General features: G+C 34.8%; 1 protein-coding gene and 1 long non-coding RNA gene across 2 annotated transcripts in view; one reads left to right on the top strand and one right to left on the bottom strand.

Annotated features, from left to right (window-relative positions):
* Positions 1–11,735, top strand: part of LOC119869330 — a 67,451-nt gene extending 55,716 nt beyond the window's left edge. The window contains exons 4-5 of the long non-coding RNA XR_005370406.1: positions 10,187–10,238; positions 11,137–11,735. This is a non-coding gene — a long non-coding RNA (uncharacterized LOC119869330). The remainder of the gene's footprint in view (positions 1–10,186; positions 10,239–11,136) is intronic.
* PTPRQ (protein tyrosine phosphatase receptor type Q) overlaps positions 1–27,087 on the bottom strand; it is a 246,833-nt gene that overhangs the window by 139,602 nt on the left and 80,144 nt on the right. Inside the window, 8 exon segments of the mRNA XM_038558531.1 lie at positions 5,564–5,684; positions 9,639–9,740; positions 10,088–10,270; positions 18,542–18,823; positions 18,976–19,083; positions 19,674–19,853; positions 19,958–20,116; positions 21,417–21,597. Of these exon segments, the coding sequence (XP_038414459.1) occupies positions 5,564–5,684; positions 9,639–9,740; positions 10,088–10,270; positions 18,542–18,823; positions 18,976–19,083; positions 19,674–19,853; positions 19,958–20,116; positions 21,417–21,597 (1,316 nt within the window).

Here is a 27,087-nt window from a genome sequence, read left to right as displayed (position 1 = left end):
CAGCAAGCCACAGCTCCCAGTCAGCTACACAGTCATGAGGATCAACAACCAATACACTTACAACCATTCTGTACCCAGATGACAATTCTGTTTCAGTAAAGTATTCAATAAATTACAAGATATATTCAATGCTTTATTGTAAAGTAGTTCTGTGTTAGATGTTTTTGCCCAATTATAGGCTAATATAGGTGTTCTACACACATTTAAGGTAGGCTAGGCTAAGCTGTGATATTCTGCAGGTTAGGTGTAGTAAGTGCACTTTTTACTTAATTGATATTTTCTACTTATGATGGGTTTATCAGGATGTAACCCTACTGTAAGTCAAGGGAGACCTATATAAGGTAAATAAATGAGCGTTGTATCAGTTTACTAAAATACTACTCCTCAATCCAAAGTATATTAAAAGAAGAAACTAACTGTTCTAACAGGGATTCATTTATTTAATGGAGGTTGCTCTTGCAAAGCAAAGATTGTTTATTGTTTAGACACAAATAAACAATTTATCAATATAACTGAGGAAAAAATGCTAATTTACCATCTTGATAAATGATAAAAACTATCTCACAAAACAAACTTTAAAAGGAAACATTTTAAAATGCAGGAAGTTAAAAAAGATTAAAAAATAAAATGCAGTTAAGTTTACATAAGATAAACTCAAAATGGTTGAAAGATCTAAATGTGAGATAGGAATCCATCAAAATCCTAGAGGAGAGCACAGGCAGCAAACTTTTTGACCTTGGCCACAGCAAGTTCTTGCAAGACACGTCCATAAAGTCAAGGGAAACAAAACCAGTAATGAACTATTAGTATTTCATGGAGATAAAAAGCTTCCGCACAGCAAAGGAAACAGTCAACAAAACTAAAAGGCAACCTATAGAATGGGAGAAGATATTTGCAAATGACATATCAGATAAAGGGTTAGTACCCAAGATCTATAAAGAACTTATCAAACTTAACACCCAAAAAAACAAAGAATCAAGTCAAGAAATTAGCAGAAGGCATGAACGGAGAAGAGCTACAAGCGCATGAAAAAAAAATGCTCCCCATCACTTGTCAACAGGGAAATACAAATCAAAACCACAATGAGATACCACTTTACACTGGTAAATATGGCTAAAATTAACAAGACAGGAAACAACAAATTTTGGTGAGGATGTGGAGAAAGGGAAACCCTCTTGCACTGTTGGTGGGGATGCAAACTGGTGCAGCCACTCAGGAAAACAATGGGGAGGTTCCTTAAAAAGTTAAAAATAGAGGTACCCTACAACCCAGTAATTTCACTACTGGGCATTTACCCCAAAGATACAGCTGTAGTGAAATGATAGGACATTGCACCCCAATGTTCATAGCAGCGATATCCACAATAGCTAAACTGTGGAAGGAGCCATGATGTCCTTTGACAGATGAATGGATAAAGAAGATGTGGTCTATATACACAATGGAATAGTACTCAGCCATCAGAAAGGATGAATACCTACCACTTATATTGACGTGCATAGAACTGGAGGGTATTACACCGAGTGAAATAAGTCAATCAGATAAATAATAATTATCATATGGTTTCATTTGTATGCAGAATATAAGAAATAGTAAAAGGGATTATAAGGGAAGAGGAGGAAGCTGAGTGGTGAAAAATTAGAGAGGAAGACAAACCATAAGAGACTCTTAACTTTGAGAAATAAACAAAGGGTTGCAGAAGGGGAGGTGGATAGGAGGTTAGGGTAACTGGGGGATGGCATTAAGGAGAGCACATGATGAGATGAGCACTGGGTGTTATAATATATGCTGGCAAATTGAATTTAAATTAAAGAAATTTTTTAAACTAAAAAATGAGCATGCCATCTAAAAATCAAATGTGACTCATCACAAATGTGATGGCTAATTTTAGCCATCGCTGGTCAGAAATGTCTGCACGTTAACCCTCATTTTGTAGAGAAATATTCATGACAAACAGAGAAGTCATCCAGTATAATGAATAAAATCGGCAGTTTGCATTTTACAGACAAACTGAAAATAGCAAACATCCAAAGATGTTGTTTTTAAAAACAGTTTGGTGATAATTGGAACAACAAAAATAATGGAACCTGAGAAGTATGAGGGAAATGTGAATCCCTGAAACAGGAATGCTGCTAATAATGATACCACCATTTATACGGTATTTTAAGAGAACCACACAGATAATTGAATGGCAGCGCCAGAATTTAATCCCATGTTTCCAAAAGTGTTCCAAGTCCCAGGTTAACAACAAAAAAATGTAATGTTAAAACCTTTAATAAGGAGTTCTTTCTCTGACCTTTGAAATCTAATTCCTGGGATGTCTAAGTTGCTAGACTTAATATATTAAAAGCCATTTCTCTAATTTCAGTAAGTTGTGAAATATCTTTAGAGTTTTAATAAATTTATGTATCCTTTTTAAAAAAAATCCTTATTTTAACACCTAAAAAGAAAGATTCACATATTCATTCCAATAGCTGTATTGGGCTTGGCTGCCCAGTAGTACTGTTACACACACACTCAGGCACTTGGAAGGTCATTGAACGGCTCTTTAACCGAACAAGTCAGGATAAAGTGGCCACATTCCCACAACTGGACTCCAAGTTCATTTTTCACAAGGACACCTTACTCAAAACAGGCCGTGGGGCAGCTGCACTTGAACCTTGCCTCTGGATTGTGAAACCAGTGAAGTTAGCATGATTCTTATGGCTTCTTTGACTTCAGAGTGTCTTATTTATTGAAGTGGAACTTTCTGAATGGAGAGGCTGAGATCCTGCCTGCTTAGTGTGTATGTGTGTGTATACATATAACTTTCAGTAGCATTCTAGATTCAGGCAGGCAGTCCACAGTAAAATACATGTCATAGCCTGTTTTTGACAGATTATACAGCAGCCCTGGATCAAGGATTTCTTTCCCTAGAAGAGTCTTAAGATTGTTTGCTACCTAATGCTTTGCTTCTTTGGCTATTTGCTAGTTTTGATGAATTTGCTGTGATCCAGGAGGGTTTTCAAGTGTTTCTTTTTGAGTCAGCCTACAACTGGGAATATACTTAAATAGTCTTAACAGGAGGTCCCTGGCTCCTTCTACAGAGGAGGGAGGTAGTTCTCTTGGAGGATACAGCATGTACTGACCACCCTAATTTTGCAATCTTAAACTCTCCAGCTGATCCTAGGAGCAACTTCTCTGGTCCAATGTCTCTATGAATAACTCTCTGAATGACAGGAAGAGGGGCTTGCTCCTTTTCAGGATGAAGAGAAAAATGACAAGCCTCTTAGAAAATCTCTGTTTTCAGTATGCTACCACGTTCAGCAAGATCTAAAAGCCCTCTAGCAGATCATCTGGAGTTAGAGAAGGATGTGGAAGTCACCGTTTGCATCTTCCCACTGCAGAATGGTGAGAGCATCTAGCTACCTGAAGGTTGAGACAGACGTGCCAAGGGAGCCAGGGCACTAGAAGAAGCCTGAGGTTGGATCAAGGATAAAACAGAAGATCAGCATCTTGAAACTAGAAGCTATGACTGCAGGTGGGCAGCAGCGGGATTCCCAAAGAGCCAGATGAGATGTATCACAGACTTGAGATTCTCTGACCCCACTTTCAGGGGGCTTCCCTTGCACTTAGAATCCATTCTATGAGGTAAGACAGAAAAGAGACACACCTCACAACAGGAGAGAGAAAGCACCACTATGGAGTGGAACTGACAGCAGGATCACTATACAGACAGACCAGACTGTCCCACAGTGTGGGCCAGAAGCCCCAGCGGGTAAAATCTTGATTTTCACTTTTATTAACTTGTTTGACTTTCATTTTTTTCTAACTCAGTAAAATAGTGTCAAACATTGCAAAGTCATCATCGAGTCATCTCTCTCTCTCTCTCTCTCTCTTTTTTTATCCCAGAGTCAATACATCAAAGTGAGGGTTTTATGTATTGAGTTTTCATGAAGCAGTAGAGCTATGTCGTCAACTCTCCTTTCCAAATGTAGAAATAAATCTACCCATTTATCTATTCCATTGTCAATAACATCTATTCCCCAGACTACTAAAATAGTCTCTGAGCTAATATCCCTGCTAACAGTTTGCCATGTACAATTCTTTCTCCATAGAGTATCCAACATACTTAAAATTCTCTAATAAGTCTTATTACAGTTAAAAAGAAAAATCAAATCCTTATTGTGGCTTGGCTTCTGACCTTTGTCTGCCTCCTTCTCCTCAGTATTACTCTGTCTCTCTAACCCCCAACAACACTGACTTCTCTGGTCTTCAAAATGACAAATTATGTTTCTTCACAGAGCCTATATAGCTGATGTTCTTTCTTCCTGGAAAATCCCACCTGGCAGATCTTCACATGACAAAAAGCTCCTTCTTGTCATCCAGATTGTAACTCAAAACCACTTTTTCAAAAAGGATTTCCTCAAGCATCCCATCAAAAGTAGCCATCTTTTCCCTGACTTTCCTTCATTTGTTTATGAGACATATAGTCCATTTATCACTTTGGAATGTAAGTTCCTTGAGGGCAGGAGTCATATGGGCTTCTTGCTCACTGGTATATAGGCACTTTATCAATTTTGCTGAATGAAGTCATGAAAAATGGATAAACCAGGCCACAGAGGAGAACAGTTACCTTCTTCTCATTGCTTCTCTTCCTACTGGTATTTCTCATGTCACTCTCAATTTCTCTATGACTAGACAAAATGACTAGGTATCAGGCAATGCCAACAAACGGAAAATGTAGTCCTAGAGAATGGTATGTGAAGGGTTTAAAGAGAGATTAGGGAAAGAAAAGTCTTAGTCTAGGAGAGTAAAGAGTAGACTTCTTTAAAACATCGTAGCCTCTCAATGTTGGACCTTCAAGTCAGGAATATAAAGGTTAAGAAATGCCTATGTTATATAAAGTATTACATAAATTGTATTTTCTGAGTTTAAATATTTAAAATTTACTATGAGATATATAACTGGTGAATATTTTTAAGAGGACGTACGTTAGATCAAAGTGAGGGTTTTTATGTATTGAGTTTTCATGAAGCAGTAGAGCTATGTCAATTGACATGAGATGTGCTATAGGATTTAATCTTTTTCACAACTGACATAAATAGGGAATCAGGGTAAAGGTAATCAGAAAAAAATAGATACACTGCTTAAATTTCATTAGAAATTTGACCTTAAATAACATATTTCTGAAGAAATATTCTTCAGTTAAATTTTAGTTAAAATTGTTCTGCTCAAACTTAACAAGACAGTGACAATACAGAATATTTGTGTAAAACTCTGAGTTTAAATTATATGCTTGTAGTCACATAAGTTGATCAGTCAGTGGCTTTTAAGAGCAGAAATTTAGTATAATTATGCATGATATATACTTTTTTAGGTACAAAAATTATGTTATTTGACAATGCTTGGACCTCTGCATACTATGGGAAAGACTTGTTTCTTAAAAAAAACATATTAACTAGCCCATTAACAATCAGGTTCTTAATGTAGCATCACATTCTGAAATAAAAAAACTACATTCCTATTATGTTACAGATTAATACTTGTTCTCAGAACTATTTCCAAAAAAGAAAAAAATTCTTACCAGACATAAACTGTGTAATAGAGGATAATTCCATTTGGCTCCAGGGGTGGTTGCCATGACAACTTCACCGTGACACCAGACAACTGTTTTACAGAAAAGTCTTGGGGGGGAGAATCAGGAGCTGAAAAGTTAGGGTAAGGATAGTACATTTTATCAAACATATATAAGAGAAGGCTAAAATGGAAACGCGCTAAGTTTTCATTATAAACATGCTGGTAAATGAATCAAGTTCACTGCCTTTCTTCGTGAGCATGGGAGACTAATTGTTTACTTTCAAAATGAGATGATAAAAAGAGATTTTGCATGGTGGTGTTAGAACATCTGTTTCTGTGATTCAATGGAAAAATATATTTCATGAGAAAAAAGAACAAGGGGTATGTCACAGTGATTCACCTACTGTTCAAGTACATCTCGGTAAATTATCATCCTCTAGTAAAAATAAGACGACTGGGGTGAATAAATATAATATGTTGTGAAAGTGCTCCTCAAACAATAAAAAGAAGTAGAAGAAAATCACACATTCAAGAAGTGGTAAAGTGATAAGCATAACACTGGGAGAGAAGTTAAAATGACTGACCTCACAAATAAAAACTACATTCCTCAATTTCGGTTGTCATTTAACTGTAAAATAGTATCAAAATCTGTTCACGGAGTCTTCAAAATTGAATGGTGACAAAGAAAACCAATGTAGCACATAAACAAGAGTATGGACAGGTTAGGGTCTACTTCTAATTCTGCTAGAACAGCATAAGGATTCAAATACCTTAGCCATCCTGCACCGTATAAGCACTAAAAAAGATTACTAGCAACCTACTTGGCCAAGTTTATGTTTACATTTAGATAAAACATTTAGGATGGCATTTCTCAGGTCTGTGTAACACCACAGTAATGTCTTAGAAAATTAATATACAATTTTTTGCATATAGAAGAGTATAAATTACAACTTTTTTTATCACTGTTATAGTTATATATGGAAAGTGAACTCATAGGTAGCTAGTAGAAGTTTTAAGAATTTGCCCAGATCTTTGAACAACATTAACTTATAGATGAGCACATGTGCATATCACTTTTTTCCAATAATTTGGGGAAAATGCCACCTGAATTATTTTAATTTCTTTTGATTTTCTGAATAATCTCGACTAGAGTTGTGTGTGTACCTATGCCTATATGTGTATATGTGTGTTTTCATTATTTTGGTAACAACTTTCCAACAACAAAAGAATTATTGAGTAGAGAAAAGTTTTATGAGATGAATTCTAAGGAATAATGGTGACAGCTATATTCGTATTTTCATTTGGTATTCTCACAGGCCCTACAATAAAAATGCTATCAAATATTGATTATCACAAGAATCCATATGTCACTTGGAAATGTCTGTTTCCCAAGATCTGAATTATTCTGAGAACTCTTTCATTTGTCAAAACAAAAGCCTATGGTATTTTTTTCTAACATCTTTGCAAACTTAACTTTTGTTTATTATTGGAAAAAAGGGATTTCAATAAAAAATAGTACTGATATAGAACATAGTATGCTGTAACTAAGCATTTCTATTCTATAATATGCTTTACGACTTTCATGTCAAATATCAGAAATTCTGTTTTATTTTTAATTTTAGTATATCCTTGGGTATTTTCCTTTTTATGTAAAGCTTTTTATTGCTAACTTAATATAATTAACATGTCAACTAAACAAAATATGTACTATAGCACACTAAGATTTAATCATTCTGGCATCTGCATTCTGAAACACAATAAAAAAAAATGAAATTGGTGAAAGGGATTAAGAGGTACAGGGGCAGTCAGGGTGGCTCAGTGGTTTAGCGCCGCCTGAAGGCGCCCAGGGCCTGATCCTGGAGACCTGAGATGGAGTCCCGCATCCGACTCCCTGCGTGGAGCCTGCTTCTCCCTCTGCCTGTGTCTCTGCCTCTCTCTCTCTCTCTCTCTCTGTGTGTCTCATGAATAAATAAATAAATAAATAAATAAATAAATAAATATCCTTAAAAAGAGCTACAAACTTCCAGTCATAAAATAAATTTTTAAAAAATTAAATTTACTTCAAAAAAAGGAAGGAAAATTAGAATACATAAATGCAATAACATCTTTTGAAATCTATCCAATTCATATAACAGAGCATATGAGAGTAGGTGCGAAGGGGATGCACAGACTCATCCTCCCTTGGCCTCACATGGTCTTTCCTATCTCTCATCCTACCCTCTCTCTTCACTCACCTTCCTTTAGGTCATAGCTTAGATATAACTTCCCCAGCTACACTTTCTCTGATGCCTGAGAATAGCTAAAATCCCTCCTTTGTCCTGAGGAGTAATTTGGGGGAATACTTAAAAACCAGTGAGTAAAGTTTTAAGATTATTTGTCCATACACAAATCAAATTTAGATCTCTTCCCTTAAATCGCAAGTTTCATGAGAGTGAAGAGCACCTGATACCCAATAAAGCAAAGCTTCTCAGTCCTTTATCCATCTTTAATTTGCTCTGATTTTTCAATAAAGGAGCCTTGTTCTTCACCCTGTTCATTAGCAATTATACCAATGACTTGGCCAAGGACTTAGATGGTGAGTTTAACAGTCCAGGTAATTCAGGTACATGGTGTAAGTTGAAACTATTGATTTAAGTGGTAAAAAAAAAAACAATCTGTGCAGAATATATGTTTACTACTGGTTTGGGTTCCTTCATATAAGACCTTAATTTCTCACCATCAGGACTATTTCATTAAATTGGAAAAAGAAAAGTTAGGTACTATATCTAGAAGGGCGTTGCATAAATGATATAGCACATCTTTGTTAGGCATTATATAAAATGGAAAAAAGAAAAAATTAAATAAATAAAATGGAAAAAAGAGCTATCTTCACCCCTGCCACAGTTTTTAACAATTGTCTCATTGGGAAGGATTTATTTATTAGGCTAATTTTAACTTTTTCTTAACACAAAAAACTGCACTATGAAAAAATGAAAATTTGGACATATGAGTTTTGGTGGAGAAATAAGTATAGTAAGCAGAGGCAATGACTAAGGAAGACCAATCCATGAGAGTACTTCGAACCTGGGACAAACCAGAGCCGACCACTAGGATGCCTTGGTGAAGTAATCTGGTGGAGGGAAAAACAGGGAAGGACCTGAAATAGAGGAGAAGGCTCTGAAGACTGTTATTTTGAATAAAATAAGAATGATGCAGAGCAAAGCCTTCCTTCTTCTAGAAGTATATAATGCACATTTTGTCCTGATGAATGCCTAGAATCTGAACATCCACAGAATGCAACCAAACTTGAAGATGGGAAAACTGGAAGGGCGGGGGAAGATACACTTAGGATACATACAGACCCTCCCCCCATGACAACAGGACTTCCTTTTGCAGAAACAAAAATAAGTCTCAAATATATACCATGCATAAAACATAAAATGCAAATCCAAATCCCAAATACATTCCTCAGAAGTAGTTTTCTTAGCATGATATATGCCTAGAACTTGGTGAAGTACCAGTGTAAAGTGGTCTCAGTAGTAAAGTTGATTTTATTCAGGTTAGGAAAAGATACGTTTAAATATTCAATATGAAGGCTATTAACATTCAGGAATAGCATCTTGGCAAATTATGTAGAGAAACCTGGAAACAGGCCTGAACTCATTCGCAACCTAATCCTAATATGGTAAAAAAAGGTTGTAGGTTAACATTACAGAGTCTACCTCAAAACCGATGTAAATGTCTATTCTTATGAACATTAAAGCTGAAAAACACAGTCGTAACATACATTAGGTGATGTTTAAACCATTCAGACCAAAATTTTAGCCTTAAGAATTCCCTTGAAAAAGAATTACTGATTTTTTACAGAGCACGGGAGACTTCAGAATCAAAAAAGAACATTTTATACCTGACTTTATTGAACACAAATCTGACTTTGCTAGTTTCTCTTTATTCCATGCCAGTGAAATCTCTGTATGATGCCGGCATGGTACACAACTGATATCCAAGTCTATGAGACTTTTTACATTATATCTTCATTTTATACACATATTGTTTTGAAATGTGATGGATCCAAAATATATCAGTATCCACTACTATATTACCATCTTCTTCAGTCAGTACATTTAGGGGCTCACTCCGCACTCCTTCACCGCTGAGTGTACTAGCAGACACCTCGATCTTGTATTGGGTATATTTCTTCAGTCCTAAAAAGATATTAAATAGATAAGACTTATAAAATATCCTTTAGTAACATGCAAGAGGCAAACTATGAAATGACTCTTAAAATTCCAAAAGTAAAACTAAATGAAAATGAAGCCTTTTCAAACAGCAAGTCCTATTACAAAGACAAAGTATATAGGATAATGTAACAAAGGATTGACTTATTTTTTCATGTGACTGTAATAAATGCCTAGCTTATTTAACTTAAAGAATTGTCATGCCCTGTAAAAGACTAATCATATTTACCATTTATAATATAACAGCAAGCTGATATTTTGTGGCCATACTGTCAATATTAATATAAATGCCAAACATCATATATTATTTTTACCTTTAATACTTTGGGTCAAAGAGGTTGTATTTATAGTTCTTTCCTCATTTTCACTACTTCTCCTGAGATAAATTGTATATTTTTGTATGATTCCATTAGGACTACTTGGGGGAAGGAATGATAGCTCAATCTCTCCAGAAGATATGTTTTTGTAAGTAATATTTTCTGGTGCATTATCAGGCACTGGGAAAAGATAAAAATATAAATGCATAAAATAATTTCATCCTAAAAATATATTCTGAAAAAAAAAACACATTTTGCTTAAATTTTTACCTAAGTACACTAGGATATATATATAAGAACATCCTAAATGGAATAAGAGACAAAACTTATACACTTATAACTATATAAGAAATTGCATCTCAAAAGAATATTCATACTATGATTCTATGGAATAATGCTTATAGGATGATATTTTTATTTAAATGCTTAAGACAGTATTAATTAGACTATCATTGTAAAACACACAAATGCAAGAAAGAAGTTTGAAAAATGCCTAAAAATCAATTCTGCCTTTCATTAATAATGATAATATTTAAAAGTCTAATAATTAGTTTGGGTATAAAACAAGGTGTATGACAAGGCAAGGAACCTCTCCTAGACACAATGTTGCACATTATGACCTGGAAGGAAACTAGTCTCCTAAGGATACAAGATTATCATTAAATAAAATATTAGTTTTATGTATCTACGAATGTTCTTATTGTATCGAATGCAATGGTCATAAAATGGTTCTCTACATATATTCAAATACTAGTACTATATGTGGGATTCTAACTCTAGTAAATATTGAAACAGATACCCTAAACTGAATGAGTTTCTTAATTAAAACAAAACTCTTCATAAGTTTAAAACAAACTTTTTTTAAAGGAATTGCAGAGTTGACAGGAAAGTTAGAAATCTGTGGTAGTCAAAAAACAAAAGCGAAAAAAAATTAAACAAAAAAACAAAGTAAAGTATGTATCCTGAAATGGAAGCTGGTACTAAAGCCAGCTTTGTCTTGGAAGGTACTGGCCAATCCTGGTGATATTGAGTTTTTGCATTAACAGCTGAATATCTGCAAAATGCCAGATAAAGAAGATAAAGTCTTTGGGCCAGGAGAAGAGTAAGGGGTTATCCCTGTGTAAGAAGCTGGAAAACCAAAAGAACACAATTTAAACCATTTTACTGGACAACTCTAGGGGGTACCTTGAATTCCTCTGCAGAATGCCACAGAATTCAGTGAGTTGCAACCCCTGATCTTGTGCAATGTCATGTGTTCACCCTCAGGGAAGAGGGAGTGAGAAGTAAACCCACCATACAAAAGAGGACAGAGAATAATTTTTTTTTTCCTCACTCCACTCTGGATGAAGAAGTGAAAAAGAAAGAAAAATTAAGCAGTTTTGGATCTTCATGCCTATCCCTAAGAGCCTATGTGGCTCAAATCCATGCTACCTGAAAAACCTTCTCTTCAGAACTTAAAATGAATCTGTAATGGAATTGCTGTTACTCAAAAGCAACTAGCAGAAGTAAACATAAATCCTCTCAGGAAGAACTCAGCTTCTACTTAGGCCACATGAATGCACCATGGATAAATTTCTTTTTTTTTTTTTTAATTTTTATTTATTTATGATAGTCACACACACACATACAGAGAGAGAGGCACAGAGACACAGGCAGAGGGAGAAGCAGGCTCCATGCACCGGGAGCCCGACGTGGGATTCGATCCGGGGTCTCCAGGATCGCGCCCTGGGCCAAAGGCAGGCGCCAAACCGCTGCGCCACCCAGGGATCCCGATGGATAAATTTCAATGAAAATGTGCTGACTGATAAAATCACTAAACACATAAGCAAGTTTAGGCACCAATAAAGAAAAGAACAAGAAAATTTCTCGGTCTCCCCACTCCCATGTCCCCACAAACAAACCACAGCAGTCATACTTCAAAAGACTTCAGATATTGAATTTACCAAAGAAAAAAATAAATGTTTAATGTATTTTAACACATCAAACAGATTTGAAAATATGAGCAAAGAATTCTTCAGATAATAATAAATGATACATATTGCCAAGTGATTTGAAAGAGAACCAGACAGGCCTTCTGGAATAAAAAAAAACAAAATAATTGAAATCAAAATTCTATTGATGTATAAAAAAGCACATTTGATAGAGATAGAGAGAAATTTAATGAAAAGGATAACGGTATTGAAAAACTATCAAGAATGTAGCTCAGAGAAAGAAAACATGGAAAATATAAAATGGCAGTTAAGAGACATGGACTATATACCAAAGGAGTCTAAGATAACAGAGAGGATGAGAAAGAAGAAATATTTAAAAGGATAACGGCTGAGACCTTTCAAAATTGTTGAAAGATATCAAACATCAGGTCAAGAAATCTCAATAACTTCCCAGGAGGAAAATATTTTAAAACAATCATATTTAGACACACTACTGTGAAAGAAAAGATCTTGACACTTAAAAAAAAAAAAGACAAGTCATCTACACAGGAATGACAATTAGACTGACAAATTACCTCAAATGAAAAACAACTGGAATTCTAGACTCAGAAAAATTGACAAAAGCAAAATAAAAACATATTCAGACAAAGCCAGAAAATCCTCCACGAATGAAATTATAAACAATGCATGTTATGCAGAAAAATATTTACTGGAGATGAAAGACCACAATTGCAAAGATAATGGTTTAAAAGTTGCCTGCATGCAACAATAACATTAATAACTAATTTGAGGGGTTAAGCATTATTGCTCTTATAAAGTCCTATTATAAGAATCTTTCCTTGGGACACCTGATTGGTTCAGTGGTTGAGCATCTGCCTTTGGCTCAGGTTGTGATCCTGGAGTCCCGGGATTGAGTCCTGCATCGGCTCCCAGCATGGAGCCTGCTTCTCCCTCTGCCGGTCTCTGCCTCTCTCTGTGTCTCTCATGAATAAACAAATAAAATCTTAAAAAAAAAACAAAACAAAACAAAAACAAAAAAAACAATCCCTATAACTGCCACTTATACAATGGAATATTATTAACTCAGCCATCAAAAAGAATGAAATCTTGCCATTTGCAATGACGTGGATGGCCATTCCATTGTATAAATATACCACATTTTCTTTATCCATTCAACAGTCGATGGAGATTTGCCTAGCCCTCCATTTCTGTGCTAGATTAAATTCTATCTATCTAGTCAGAGGTTTTAGAATTGAAGTTATTCCCTATCTGTTGCATTATTTTCTCTTTTTGTTGATTTATTTCTATCTTGTATACATATGAACACACATGTTGTATCACAGCAAAAGTGGGAAAAAAAAGATGCTTGATTCTCTTTGCCCTTTCAACTATTGCTCTATTCTAGCCTCTATAATACATCAAAATTGCTCAAAATTCACCTTTACTCATTTTCTCCTTTTTAAATATGTCATTCTGTCTTAGCCTCATTTCAGTTGGGTATTTCCTCCCATTTTTTCCATGAAACTTACTGTCATGAAGTCACCAGTGATCTCCATATTGCCAACCACTAATCAGTTGTATGTGCTCATCTTACTTACTTCCCTGACAGCAGTATTTGACATAGGAAATAAATTCCTTCTACCTGAAAATCTTTATTCACTAGCTTTGCAAGACACAATCTTCTGGAGGTACTTGAGTGACTTGGTTGGTTAAGCATCTGCCTTCTGCTCAGGTCATCATTCCAGGGTTCTGGGATGGAGCCCCACATAGGGCTCCCTGCTCCATGGGGAGCCTGCTTCTCCCTCTCCCTCTGCCTTTCCCCCTGCTTGTGTTCTCTCTGTGTGTCAAATAAACAAAATCTTAAAAAAAGATTCAGTCTTCTGATTTTCCTCTACCTTACCACTGCCTACTTCTACTTAGTCCTTGACTAAATCCTCTCTGACTTCCCAAAGTCTATAGGTCACATTACCCCAGAACATAGGTGTCTGCTTCTTTCCATTTCTATCTACACACCCACTGATATGACTTTATCTATACCTTGACTTCAAATTGTGTATTCAACCCTGGATCGTCTCTCCAAGTTTCAAACTTACATATCCAATTGCCTTCATGACAGGTACTCAGATACTTAAAACATGCTCAAAACAGAACTGAATTTCCTCCAAACCGACTCTTCTCTAGATTTCCCTTTCTCAGTAAATGGTACCACCATTCACCCGGATATTCAAACGAAACACCTAGAAGTCATGATTCTTCTCTTCATTCCCAAATCCAACATAGGCAGCAATGATTTCCAAAACTACAAATTGTATCATATTCTTGCCATAATTCTTCAATATCTACTTATTATAATTAAACCCTAAACTCTTAGAATAACACCAAGAATCTGCACAGTCCACCTTTGCCAGCCTCTCTCTCCTCATCTACTAATTCTCTCCCCATAACTCATGCTACTTGAATGACAGAAATGCTCTGCTCTTCCTCAACCACATAAAGTATCTTCCCACTTCAGGAATTTGGCTATTGCTATTCCTCCTTCTGGAGCACTTTTTTCCCCCTTTTCCTCATCTAACTTACTCTTATATGTTGTTAATATATCTGGGCAAATGTAATTTTTTCAGAGAGGGCTTCTCTCAGCCCTCTACCTCAAATAGCCTGCTTACTAATCCATAACTCTTTCTTCTTTCCCTGTTTTTTCTTCTTCTTAGAATTTACCACTACCAAAGTCATATATTATTTGTTTACTGGTTTATTTTCTGTGAAACTTCTAGAATGTTAAGTTCCAGGAAGGTAGGAATTTTGTCTTACTGCTGTATCTACAAAGCTTATGAGTCCATAAAAACCTGTTCAGGCCATGAATAGATATGTTCAACATGACATAAAATATGTTTAAAAACAAGAGAGAAATTCAAAGCTAAGCAAAACAAAATTGAATAGTTATTTAACTGCAAGAAAAAAAAGGCGTTAGTAATACTATGCTTGAACTTCATAACTCAGTATAACCTCTGATTTTGAAATTCTCATTGGAACTTGCTAAATTGTCCCTCTGGAGTTGTCTGCCGACCACCAGTAGTCAGAATATAAATATGCATCTGTGACCCTAGGCTGATATCCTTTGCATTTTTATTCATTTATCCTTAGGGGATAACCAGTGCTGGATTCAGGGGAAATAAAGATAGGCTTGATGACTTACTGATTTTGCAGAGTAATGATGCACTTAAGAGTTTTCTGAACTAATACAGTGTCCAATTATGAAGTATTGTGTAAAATAGATAACTCATGAACAAAAAGTAAATTTTTATAATCACTTGGAATAAGCTGAACCTATTTAAAAAATAAAAATAAGAAATAAGCTTGTTCTGATGGTCCTAAATTAGGAAGTGAGAAGTTACCTTGAGTATGCCAAAAGATTGTTGTTTGGCATACACAGTTATAGTGATACATAGAAAAAAAATTTTAATGTAATTCATTAATATAAATAAATTATAAAGTCCTATACAGAACTTTGGTCAACATCTAAGTTACTATCCACTAGTGGTTGTTACCCCACATCAGACATATTCAAACCATTTGTTAAAGGCTTACCATAAAGAAAGATTTTAAAAAGGAAAGAGAATGTATTGAGATCACCAAAAGGTAATTTTCATGAGAACTTAAAGTTCTTTATGTGATTATTGAACCCTAAGTATGAGAAAACATGAATTAATCTTGTTTGTCAACTGTACATTCTATACTTAAAGCACACATAAACACAGTCTCTCTGTCACACACTCACACACCCATGAGATCAACCTCATGTTGATTTTTTCTGCGTGAATACAAGAGTATTTTACGTCCCAAGCATAGTAAACTCTGATTCCCCAATCAAGATAAAGCACGTGAACAAATAATTCATTCTTATTTGTAACTAGCAGCAATTAGTAACCAATCCCTCAATTTCTCATGAAATAATATTGAAAAGTTGGTGCTTGTTGTTGTTTTTTTTATAAGAGTAGAGGATGAATTTATTGTATTTAATAAGACTGTGAAGCCTTGGAAACAGACAGATAGTTGTTTTTCAGTACATCTTGCTTCAAATGACGCCTTAAAACTATTTAACATTCTAGCTTCCTCTTTTACGAAAAGAGCTAAAACTGGTGGCTGAATAGTAAGTAGCACACATACTTTTGGAAAGGTCACTAATGTAGATTTCATTGTCCACCATTTCCATCTAAATAAAGAATGCAAAGATGTTGAGAGTACCCTACCTTAGGACAGAGAGTCAGAAATTAAAAGTATGGACGTTGAACACTATGCCGTATTTTCAGTTCTGTTTTGCTTCTAAAGAGTCTAGGATCAAAATGACCCTATATCCACCCAAATGGGTGAGACAGTGAGTCTGGAATAAGTTGTTTCCTTCTTCTCTTTACTTTTCTCACTAGCTCAGGAGGCTTGAAATGGCTGCCAGGAGGTTTACCTCTAAGTCCCAACATTACTTCTTATCTACTCTGATTTTTGTGTCATTTCACTCAAATATTTCTAGGTCTCCTCATCTATAAAATAAAGAATTCTATGTGTTTTATAAGACACTTTCCAAAACTAGCATTCTCATTTTTAATTACATTTCAAGTTAAAATCTTATATTCACTGAAGATTTATTATCCCTGCCTTAGAATTAAGCTCATCTAATAGATAAGAAAGTGAAAATTAAATTTACTTATTCAATACTAAATTAAAGATTGCATACATGTAGTAGTTAGCAAACAATAAAAGAGAATATTCTACAGATAATCATTAAGATAAGGTGTTCTTGATGCCCTAACCACTTAAGTAGTGAAGTGTTTGATAAACATTCATGAATATGATTGTTTATTATAACAGGAACTTTGAAAGTTCTTCTTTCCTTCCTCATGTTGTGCAAAGCCCAAACAGAAAAATATCACTGCAACAATGAACAGAAAAGATCCTAGATATATTCTGTAATTCACTAACTTTATTGATGGCTTCTAAAATAGATTATACTGTGAAAGGAAATATGCTTTATAGTCTGATACATTTGGGTTCCAGGTCCAGCTTTATCACTTACCAGCTGGGTGACCTTAAGCAATTAAACACCCACCAATTAATTTTAACTTTAGGAGGGCAGAAATTCACTTTCATTTACAGTGCTATACTCCCATTAGGGCTTGGCATATTGCAAATATTTGCTGAATATTCATTGAAGGGATGAACCTCTCAGACCTGTTTTTTATTAGGCAATGAAGATAATACCTTAATGCTTTGTTAGAATTAAAAAGGTAATTTTCATGAAAGCCAGGAGCATAGCCCATGGCACTCTGCAGGTGTTTAAAATATGCTTGTTTCTTTCCTTGACCCAGTGTAAAATAAAGCTAGGTCAGGTAAAGAGGAGATATTTTCCTTAACAAAAATACTAATTTAAAAAAAAATATCTATAAAAGCAATGAAACATGCCAATATATAGTTTAATACAAATTAGATTTCACTTTAAGAGATAATCCTTAATGCTATAAAACATTCTTTTCATTATTCTCTCAGTCCTGCAATTATGAATGCCATTCTCTATAGGCTCTTTTGTGTCATCTCATTTTATTAATTTCTTTGACTAGCCTGAGGAAGGTACTCCTGTTCAAAGATAAGCTGCTTTACTAGATACCTAGATCCTCAAGGTTAGAGACAGGGCCTCTCATATAGAATCTGGCTGAGCCATATGAAATTGATGATATTGGCCATTTTGACCCATAGGAATAGTAATTCCATATGGTTCAGCTAGTAGCTAGTCAATAAATATTTAATTGTTTAAAAGTAGGAATAAAACAGTAATTTTACATTTAGTTATTAATTCTCAGCATAAATTACAGAGTTGAATTAAGAGTGACGCTTCAATATATTATTATAAACAAGACAATAAACTAAGATCATAAGGCAAAATGTCTTGCCATCTGCTTTTTGTTTTTGTATCACTGAAACTGAAACATGAGAGTGTAATTCCTTGCTTCCATGATTTCCTATCCAGGGAGGATATTCCCCTCCCTGTCTACCCAACAACTTTAATAACATCCATTCTACCCTATGCTTTAAGATCCAGGTCAAATGCTGTCTCCTCCATAAGGCTTACCCAGGCATGCTGTACCTCTGCTCCCACTCTGCTCCTCTTTCCATATACATACCTCATTGGAGTACAGGAATCTATTCTTATGAGTGTGCTCTGGTTTTAGCTAATTTAAAAGCATGTGGTTATTTTACAGGTACCCTGAAAGATCCTTGTTTTCTCAAGATCTTTCATTTGAAAAATTCACTGATTTTATGTTGGAGTTCCCATAAATATATAAATCAGACTTTACTAATTTACACAGCAAGCCTTTACCCCACATCTTACCAGGAAAAAAAAAAAAACACATATTTCTGGGTTATACAAAAAAGGATGAGAGATTTTAGGTTATTTAAAATATAAACAATATGACAATTATCCATGGTGTTTACTTCATTATACGTATTATTAAACAACAAACAAAAAGCTTACCAGTCTCAGAAGTTCTTACAGAGAGTAAAGAAGATAACTGATTGCCATGACCAAACCTGGTATATGACCGGACAGAAATGTTGTAGAGGTTGTAAGGTTTTAAGTCCCTTAAAATTATGTTTGTGGTTGAGGTGTTCTTCATAAACAAGGTATCCGTATTTTTATACAGCACTTCATAAGCAACAATAATCCCATTGGGTTTCTCAGGTGGTGACCACTTCAAATTTATCTCACTTGCAGTAACATCAATAACTTCCACATCTTGAGGTGGTGATTCTGGTTCTGGGGGATGAAACAAAATTTTAAATCCATGTGTTTTTTTTTTTTTTTTTTTTAATGCTGATTGCTTCAGCCACTAAAGGGAGCATGAGGTAGAAAGCAATAAGTATGCAATACCACCTGCTTTTTATGAAAATTGTGCCTGATATTCTTACCATCTTCTGGAGTTCTTACAAAGATGTCATTTTCTTCAGACAAAGAACTTTCTCCAACATGGGTTGAGGCAGCCACTCTCATTTTATATTTTGTGTATTTCTTTAACCCTACAATGACAACAGGTAATCTATGTAAAGATCATAAAATAACATTCATGGATTAGGGTCATTTGACACAGGACTAGTGAAAATAATTTATTTGGGAGACTGGTTCTCCAAGTAAGTTTCCTTGTAATCTTATTCTCCCAAAATTCCTTGGACTGGAGGGTTTTTCCAGGTTGATGATATTTTAGTTCATTCCTGAATACTAGGGCAATCATCTGAGGCTGAAAAATAATTTTTGACATGCTGCAAGAACTATGTTGGCTTGGCACAAAGGCCATGTCAGCTCAGTTACTTCAGCTGATTTTCATATTCATTCATTCAAGCTTTTAACACTTCATTTCAATGTACCAGATATAAAATTCTCTGGGTTAAGTATATTCCTACCATACTTGTCTGATGATCTCATTTTTTGTAGATAAATATAGATAAGGAAAACACATTTAATCAAGTTATTTCTGCACATTTTTAAGATATCCATGGCAGCACAGCATAACAAAATCTGAAATGAGGCAGCACGTGTCCTGCAGTGTGAAAGGCAGAAAGAGATGCACATTTTCATCAGAATAGAAATGTTTTAAAAAAGATTCTTCTACCTGTTATGAGAAAGCTGTTATCTGTAGTAGTCATCTGGAATGCTCTGTTTGTATCCAGTTCCATTGCATAAATTGTATAATGAGTTATTTTTCCATTGGGATATTCTGGAGGATCCCAATACAACAAAATAGATGAAGAACTAATATTTTTATAGTTTATAATTTGAATGGAGCTTGGCACTTGTAAAGAAGAATGAACAATTCATGTGAACGAAAAGGAAAAGTATTACCATGTGTAAGAGCAATATTTGCAGGTAATTATTTCAAAGGAAATACATTCTTACCTTGCTCATGTGTCCTGACATTGAGAACCGTTGGTGGTCCTTCTCCCATGATGGTGAAAGCAGATACACTAATCATGTGCTCAGTGAAAGGTACAAGTCTCCTGATAACGTAAGACAGCTGTTCAGCAGCAATGTCAGTGATATACAGATTCCTTGTTCCTATTTGAAATCAGTAAAAAAGAAAATCATGATCAAAATTATTTTTCCTCACAGAGTGAAATCTTAAACTTGATTTCACATTAGTCATTAATTTCTCTATGTACTCCTTTATGTGAAATGATAAAAAATAGATATAAATAACAAACATGTATAATTAAAAATAAATACATCCTGGAACATTAGACTAGTGTTTTGAGAAAATACAACTTCTAAAAGAGACTGCCTAAGGGTTTTTTTTCTGAAATGAAAGATGACGTATAATACCAAATTAAAACATATGTCAAGGCTATGCTGTAATGTGAATGTTATTGAAATGAGACTTATTTGGATTCAAAAATCACTACACTTTTATTAAACCTCTTGGAGGTTTAAAGTAAGCATGCCTGGATAATTGACACATAAATACGAACAGGATTTCAAATAATGTTAATTTTTTTATTAAGAACTTGTGCATCCAACAATATTAATCACTGATTAGATTAAAAATACTCAAGGAAACATCTGCATCAGAAATTGTGGGCCTCTTAATTTTTAGTGTTGCTCCAGTCTTTGCTCAGGAAAAAATGCATCAGTAAATGAAACAAATGTATTTCAAATATGTGATATTTTTTACTAATTCTACCATCAATAAAATAACAAAACCCTCTTAATTTGGAATGAGACAACTACCAAATCAGAAAAAAAGGCAATGAAAAAAAATATTCTTCTGACTTGTAGATGACCAGAGAGATCATTTAGCCCTGTGTCATGTAACCAAGTATTTTTAATTTGCTATATATGACATTCTTCTTTTAGAAACAATAAGATCCATTGACCCTGAAAGCAAGTGTATACACTAATGACATCACCACATCACTGGGGTCACCTACACCTGTTTAACACCCCATGCACTAGAGTTGTAACTTTCTGACCTATTTACCTTTAGTGACATTTGAAAACCTATTAGTCAAAAGCTGCAGAGAGTGTGAGGCCTGTAAATGATTTGAAGATATGTTAATCCCTCCCCATCACACCTGCTTTGGCAACTGTAATAACTGATTGTCTATGCAGCTTGGCCAGAGACTCTAGGGTGCTACTTTCTCTAGGAGGAAGGTCAAATGGGTTAGGAGGGGCCAGCTCCTGCCTGTGTGGCATATCCATTTGCTGCATGAGGTTATCCAACAGTTGAAGAAGAAAAAAATCTGACTCCAGTCCATGAACCATTAATAATTTGGTTGAACTCTAAGCTAAGGTTCATATCTGTGCTAGCTAACACTGGTGGTTTGAAATATGCTTCAGAGAACACAGAAATTGTACCTACCAACTGCTGAATGCTGGTCTTCAGCTCTGTTTCTCGCAGGAAAGTTATTATGGGGATGACTGTTATATATAGCTGAAGCAAGCGAGTACAGGTCTGAAGATATCTCTGCTGAACCCTCAAATAATTCTGCCATTGACTCTACTATGTTTACAGTTTCTGGAGTCATGGGGGCATCTACATACTGTAATTAAAAACAGACATTCACAATGACCACTTGTAACTATTACACTTAATAATGACTTTACCCAAGTATATAGTTTAAAAAACTAGTAACTTTGGAATCAGACTTTTAATTTTTTTTTTTGAAATGTACAAGCATTATTTATTAATTACTTGTTCTTCAAAATTCTCCATTTCTTTTTTTAATAAATTTATTTTTTATTGGTGTTCAATTTGTCAACATACAGAATAATACCCAGTGCTCATCCCGTCAAGTGCCCATCTCAGAGCTCGCCCCCCAGTCACCCCCACCCCCTGCCCTCCTCCCCTTCCACCACCCCTAGTTCGTTTCCCAGAGTTAGGAGTCTTTCATGTTCTGTCTCCCTTTCTGATATTTCCCACTTATTTTTTCTCTTTTCCCTTTTTTCCCTTTCACTATTTTTTATATTCCCCAAATGAATGAGACCATATAATTTTTTTCCTTCTCCTATTGACTTATTTCACTCAGCATAATACCGTCCAGTTCCATCCACGTTGAAGCAAATGCAATCTCTATCAAAATACCATGGACTTTCTTCAAAGAGTTGGAACAAATTATTTTAAGATTTGTGTGGAATCAGAAAAGACTCCGAATAGCCAGGGGAATTTTAAAAAAGAAAACCATAGCTGGGGGCATCACAATGACAGATTTCAGGTTGTACTACAAAGCTGTGGTCATCAAGACAGTGTGGTACTGGCACAAAAACAGACACATAGATTAATGGAACAGAATAGAAAATCCAGAAGTGGACCCTCAACTTTATGGTCAACTAATATTTGACAAAGGAGGAAAGACTATCCACTGGAAAAAAGACAGTCTCTTCAATAAATGGTGCTGGGAAAATTGAACATTCTTCATGCAGAAGAATGAAACTAGACCACTTTCTTGCACCATATACAAAGATAAAATGGATGGAATCAGACTTTTTAAAAAGGTAATGTTATTTCCATGACTACTGTCTTCCTTTACATTCCCAGCTTTCATTCTAAAGTTATTAAATTCCTACCTCATTTTAACACATTCTAATCATTCCATTATCATAAGAGGTCAATATCGTATTGTGGGATGAAGGGAATATTTGTTTCTGATTTGAATTAGTTGCTTTATTATAAAATTAGACATCCTCCTACAAAGGTTCCATAACCAAACTATTTTAAAACCATTCACTCCCAAAAGTAAGTGTTTAGGCACACTGCCTTATTAAAATATGTTTGCTTCTCTATCTCTGTGTTCTCATTTATACATGAGGTGTGAGAGGCTTGCATCTTGCTTGATATGTCAATAACAGTTTATCTTTGATCAAGTGAAGTTACACACATGAACCAAACTGCATGGCAATAGCTTTCAGATAGCCTATCCAAGGGTCTGGACCTAAGGAATATTTTAAGTAACTATGATTGCTCCCAGATCCCATAATGTACTTCACTCATGTCAAGTTCACCAAAGTAACAGATACTGAAGTGAAAATATCAGGGCCACATTACAGATAAATACAGGAAGAGCTTCTAATGAGATAACAAGACAACTCTCTTCCTTCTCTCTCCTCATACAGCATAACTGATTAAGGAAAGGGTTTGGGGGCCAAATATTATTAGTATTTTGTGTAGTTTTTCAACCTCGGAAATAAGACTATATATACATTAATCAAAGTAAATGTTGCCTTAAGAGACTTAACAACCAAATGAAATGTGTGGACTTTGGATTCTAATTAGTACATACCTACCAACACGGGCTTCGAAGACAGTCGGGAAAATTTGAATATGTTCTAGATATTAGATGATACCAAGACAACATTAGCAATTCTGATAGTTGTGGTAATAGAATCATTGTATGAATTAAAATATCTGCAAGTTTTAGAAATTCGTTCTTAATTAGGCATGTAGAAGCAAAATTAAGTCTGGGATTTATTTTAAAATATGTCCAGGGCAAGAGCAACAATGGGAAACAGCTGACACAAGTATGGTAAGATGTTAAATACTGAATCCAGGAGAGAGGCAAATGGGGGTTATTATATTTTCTTCTCTACTTTAATATCTGTTCAAACTTTCCCAAGATAAAATCATCTTAGAAAAAAAAAGACATAGCAAGAACTACTTTTTGTCCATTCCTTTTCAACTTCTGCTTCATAACTCATCTTTAAAAAAAAACAAAAATGCTTTTTTTAAAAAGAAAATATTATTCCTCCCCAACTCCATGCTCTTGTACCCTCAAAATTTATAATATATAATAAAGGTTTTATTTGCATATAAGTTTGGGTACTCTTACCTTATGTTTTGGGGTTGTCTTTAATCCTAGAGCCAAAAACAGGGTTTTTATTCCTAAGTAACACCAATACTTAGTATTTAAAAAAAGTAAAAGGTGCTCAGGAAAAATTTCAGGAAGGCAAGTAATCTTAAGGCAGTTTGTTTAATCATCTACAAAGATAGGTCACTGAAATATTAACTTGTCTGAGAGAGAAAAGAATGGAAAAAAGATCCAGGGAAATCTGTAGTTCTCCAAATGATATTTATAGAATAAAATTATCTAAATCTTGTTACATCCATAGCCAGAAAAGTATTGTGATGAGAAGGAAGGGGACACCTATAAAATCTATTCTAAAATTCTTGCAATAAAAAACTCTGGATAGGGAACTCTATACAGGACAAGTTAAAGGTCTTCTATCTTCTAACAGCTCACTTCAGCTCCGCTTCCACAGGGAAATCAGAGGGGGCATGAATCACAAACACATAATTCAGAGATGCTCTGGTATTCCAGTCAATAGTTTATGCTTGAAACACACAGCTGTTTCCACTATCAATCAGCCACTCTGAGAATCTACTGTGTACAAAGCACTGCAGAAGGTACAATGAAGAAGCATAATTTCCCCATGAACTACAATTTTGCATTAAATCTCCCAATATTTTACACTCCTGCCAGATAAATTATTGAGAGTTAAGTCACAGCATCCCATCAATTAACAAAGTCAAGCATCTCTGTTGACAAACTGCCATTTCAATGTAAGAGTTGACCTAAATAATTTTGACTTTCTGAATTTCTCCCAAATTCTGGTATTCTGGAAAGACTCTCTCTAACTGATGCAATGATTTGAACACTGGTTTCATAACAACCCATAATGTTATTCATTATCACTCAGACAGCCGTGCCATGAATATTTCTCACACTTTGCTTCTTTTGAAAAGGCATTAGGTATTAGGTCTTTCAAAGGACAAAAAAAAAAATTATTTTAAGAGCAAAAATGATGGGAAAGAACAGAACTTGAGAAAATAAGTAGAAGGGGCCGAAGAGGACATGAGAATAATGAGGGAGAAAAGCAGCCAACTGCAATCCTGAAAGCTTTCAGTCTTACTGAGTTACTACAGGGCTCTGGACCTCAGCACCATCGGCATTCTGTGTTAGACAATGTTTTGTTGTAGGAAGTTTAGAAGCATCCCTGGTTCCTACCCACTAGAAGCATCTCCCCATTTGTACCAAGACAACTGTCTCCAGAGATTGCCAAGTGGAGAGCAACATCTTCCTTGGTTGAGCACAACTGACTTACAGAATGTCACAGTTCACCAACTTGAAAGGCCTCTCATATCCTACCCAGGAATCTTTGGAATTTATGTGAAAGAATTAGAAGTTCTACAGTTAAATTCCTAATCCATCTGTATAAACCAACCTGATTCTACATGTAATAACCTTCATTATAGCTAATGTGATTTTAATTTTTTACGAATCTCTATTACATCTATTTATTTAGACTCACTGAAGTCTACTGGATTGACTTAATGAAATAGTTGATTTATTATTAAGAAATATTTCTATGTTTTATTATAGACTATAACATGATTTATGCTCTCTGTTATTGAGCAGTGGTAAAAAAGAAAAGTTTGCAATTAGTATATGTTAGGAAACCTAGTGGATATTGTATCATTCTGCATGTTATTTGGGTGTTGGTCAATAAAGTAAACTTTATCTCAAGCATTCCTAAACTACTCTTGGGTCCTGTCAGCTTCATTCCATAGCAATTGGTCAAGCCTTTAGCTGACTTTCTTCTCATGTTCACCAATGACAAATACTGATATATTTGTGAAACATGCTGGATGAAAATATGTATCTGTATGAATCTCATGTATTTGTAACAATAGGCACCAAGATGGTGCCTTTGGGGGAGAAAATGCCCCAGGATTCTACCAAAAAACAAATACAGGATGAGATCTGAGTGTAAAATTCAACTTAAGAACAGTCCATGGAAAGATGACTTTAGGATTTTAGACTTTATTCTCAGTGGAATGAGTCTTACAAATAAATTAATTTTATTCTTTGCATTGATAGAAGTAGGAAATGAACATCAAGGTAGAAAATAGTTTTTCTCAATTTGGATCTAATCAAATTACATATGGAATATTGTGTTCAGATGATTAAGAGTTTCATTGACAAACTGGAAAATACACATAGGAGAGTACTCAATAATATGAGGGATCCAGAAACCACAGCCTGATGAGAAACTGAGGATATTAAGCCTTAGGGAAATCATGACCATCATCTTCAAAAGATAAAAACTTAAATCACTGTGTATTGTTATTACTGCTACAAAGACATTTAAAACTACTATGTGTCAAATATAGTGCTAAGTACTTTATCCATGCAATATTAATTCACTATAGCCCAAAGTTAGGTATCAAGAGCTCCATTTTACAGTCATCTGTTCAAGTTCATAAAACTAGTCATAGCAGAAGTAGGATTGAAACACATTTCCCTGGTTCCAAATTCCAAGCTCATATCATGTAGTCTAGAGAAGAGAGATGGGACAAACTGGCAAATATTAGAAGACAAATGTTTCAGTTCAAAATAGTTAAAGAACAAAGTATTTTTCTTATTCATCTGTGTATTTTCTGGACCTAACAGAGTTCCTGGAACTTTCGTGTTACTTAATGCATACATGCCTGGGAGGCCATAAGGAAGAATATTTTAAAGTTCATAGAATAGGAGCTGCTTTTTGTGGTAGTAGATACCCTATTATTAGAGTTGATAAAATATTTTAGCAGAGGCTGGATTCCCAATCACTTATTAGGCATGCTCTACATGCAATTCATATACAAATTTGAATGTTGAAATAAGTCTTCAAACCCTGAAATTAAATTTTCTAATATATTTGTTCAAGTATTTATTTAAATATTGCAAGTAAAATTTTATACATCTTTCAGCATAATAAAATAGCCCCTATTTATTAAGAAATAAACAAAGCATAAAAGGTCACTGGAAAAAAAAAAACTTTAAATAAGGTTGATGAGATCAGTTCAAGTCTAGCATAAGATGATTATATTTTAATACTTTCATGTATCAATCATGATATACACATGATATAACACCATGATACACACATGATTTTACTCTAAAATCACTAAGTAACATGCCTATACTACTCTGTTAAGACTCAATTATTTTAGATTTTAGACAGATCTATCGACTTTCTACTAGGATACTGAGAAG

Source organism: Canis lupus, chromosome 15 (genome assembly GCF_011100685.1).
Source record: "Canis lupus familiaris isolate Mischka breed German Shepherd chromosome 15, alternate assembly UU_Cfam_GSD_1.0, whole genome shotgun sequence".
In the NCBI taxonomy this organism is placed as follows: domain Eukaryota; kingdom Metazoa; phylum Chordata; class Mammalia; order Carnivora; family Canidae; genus Canis; species Canis lupus.
The sequence above is the reverse complement of the archived record's forward strand: the minus strand, read 5'-3'. Positions and strand labels throughout refer to the sequence as shown.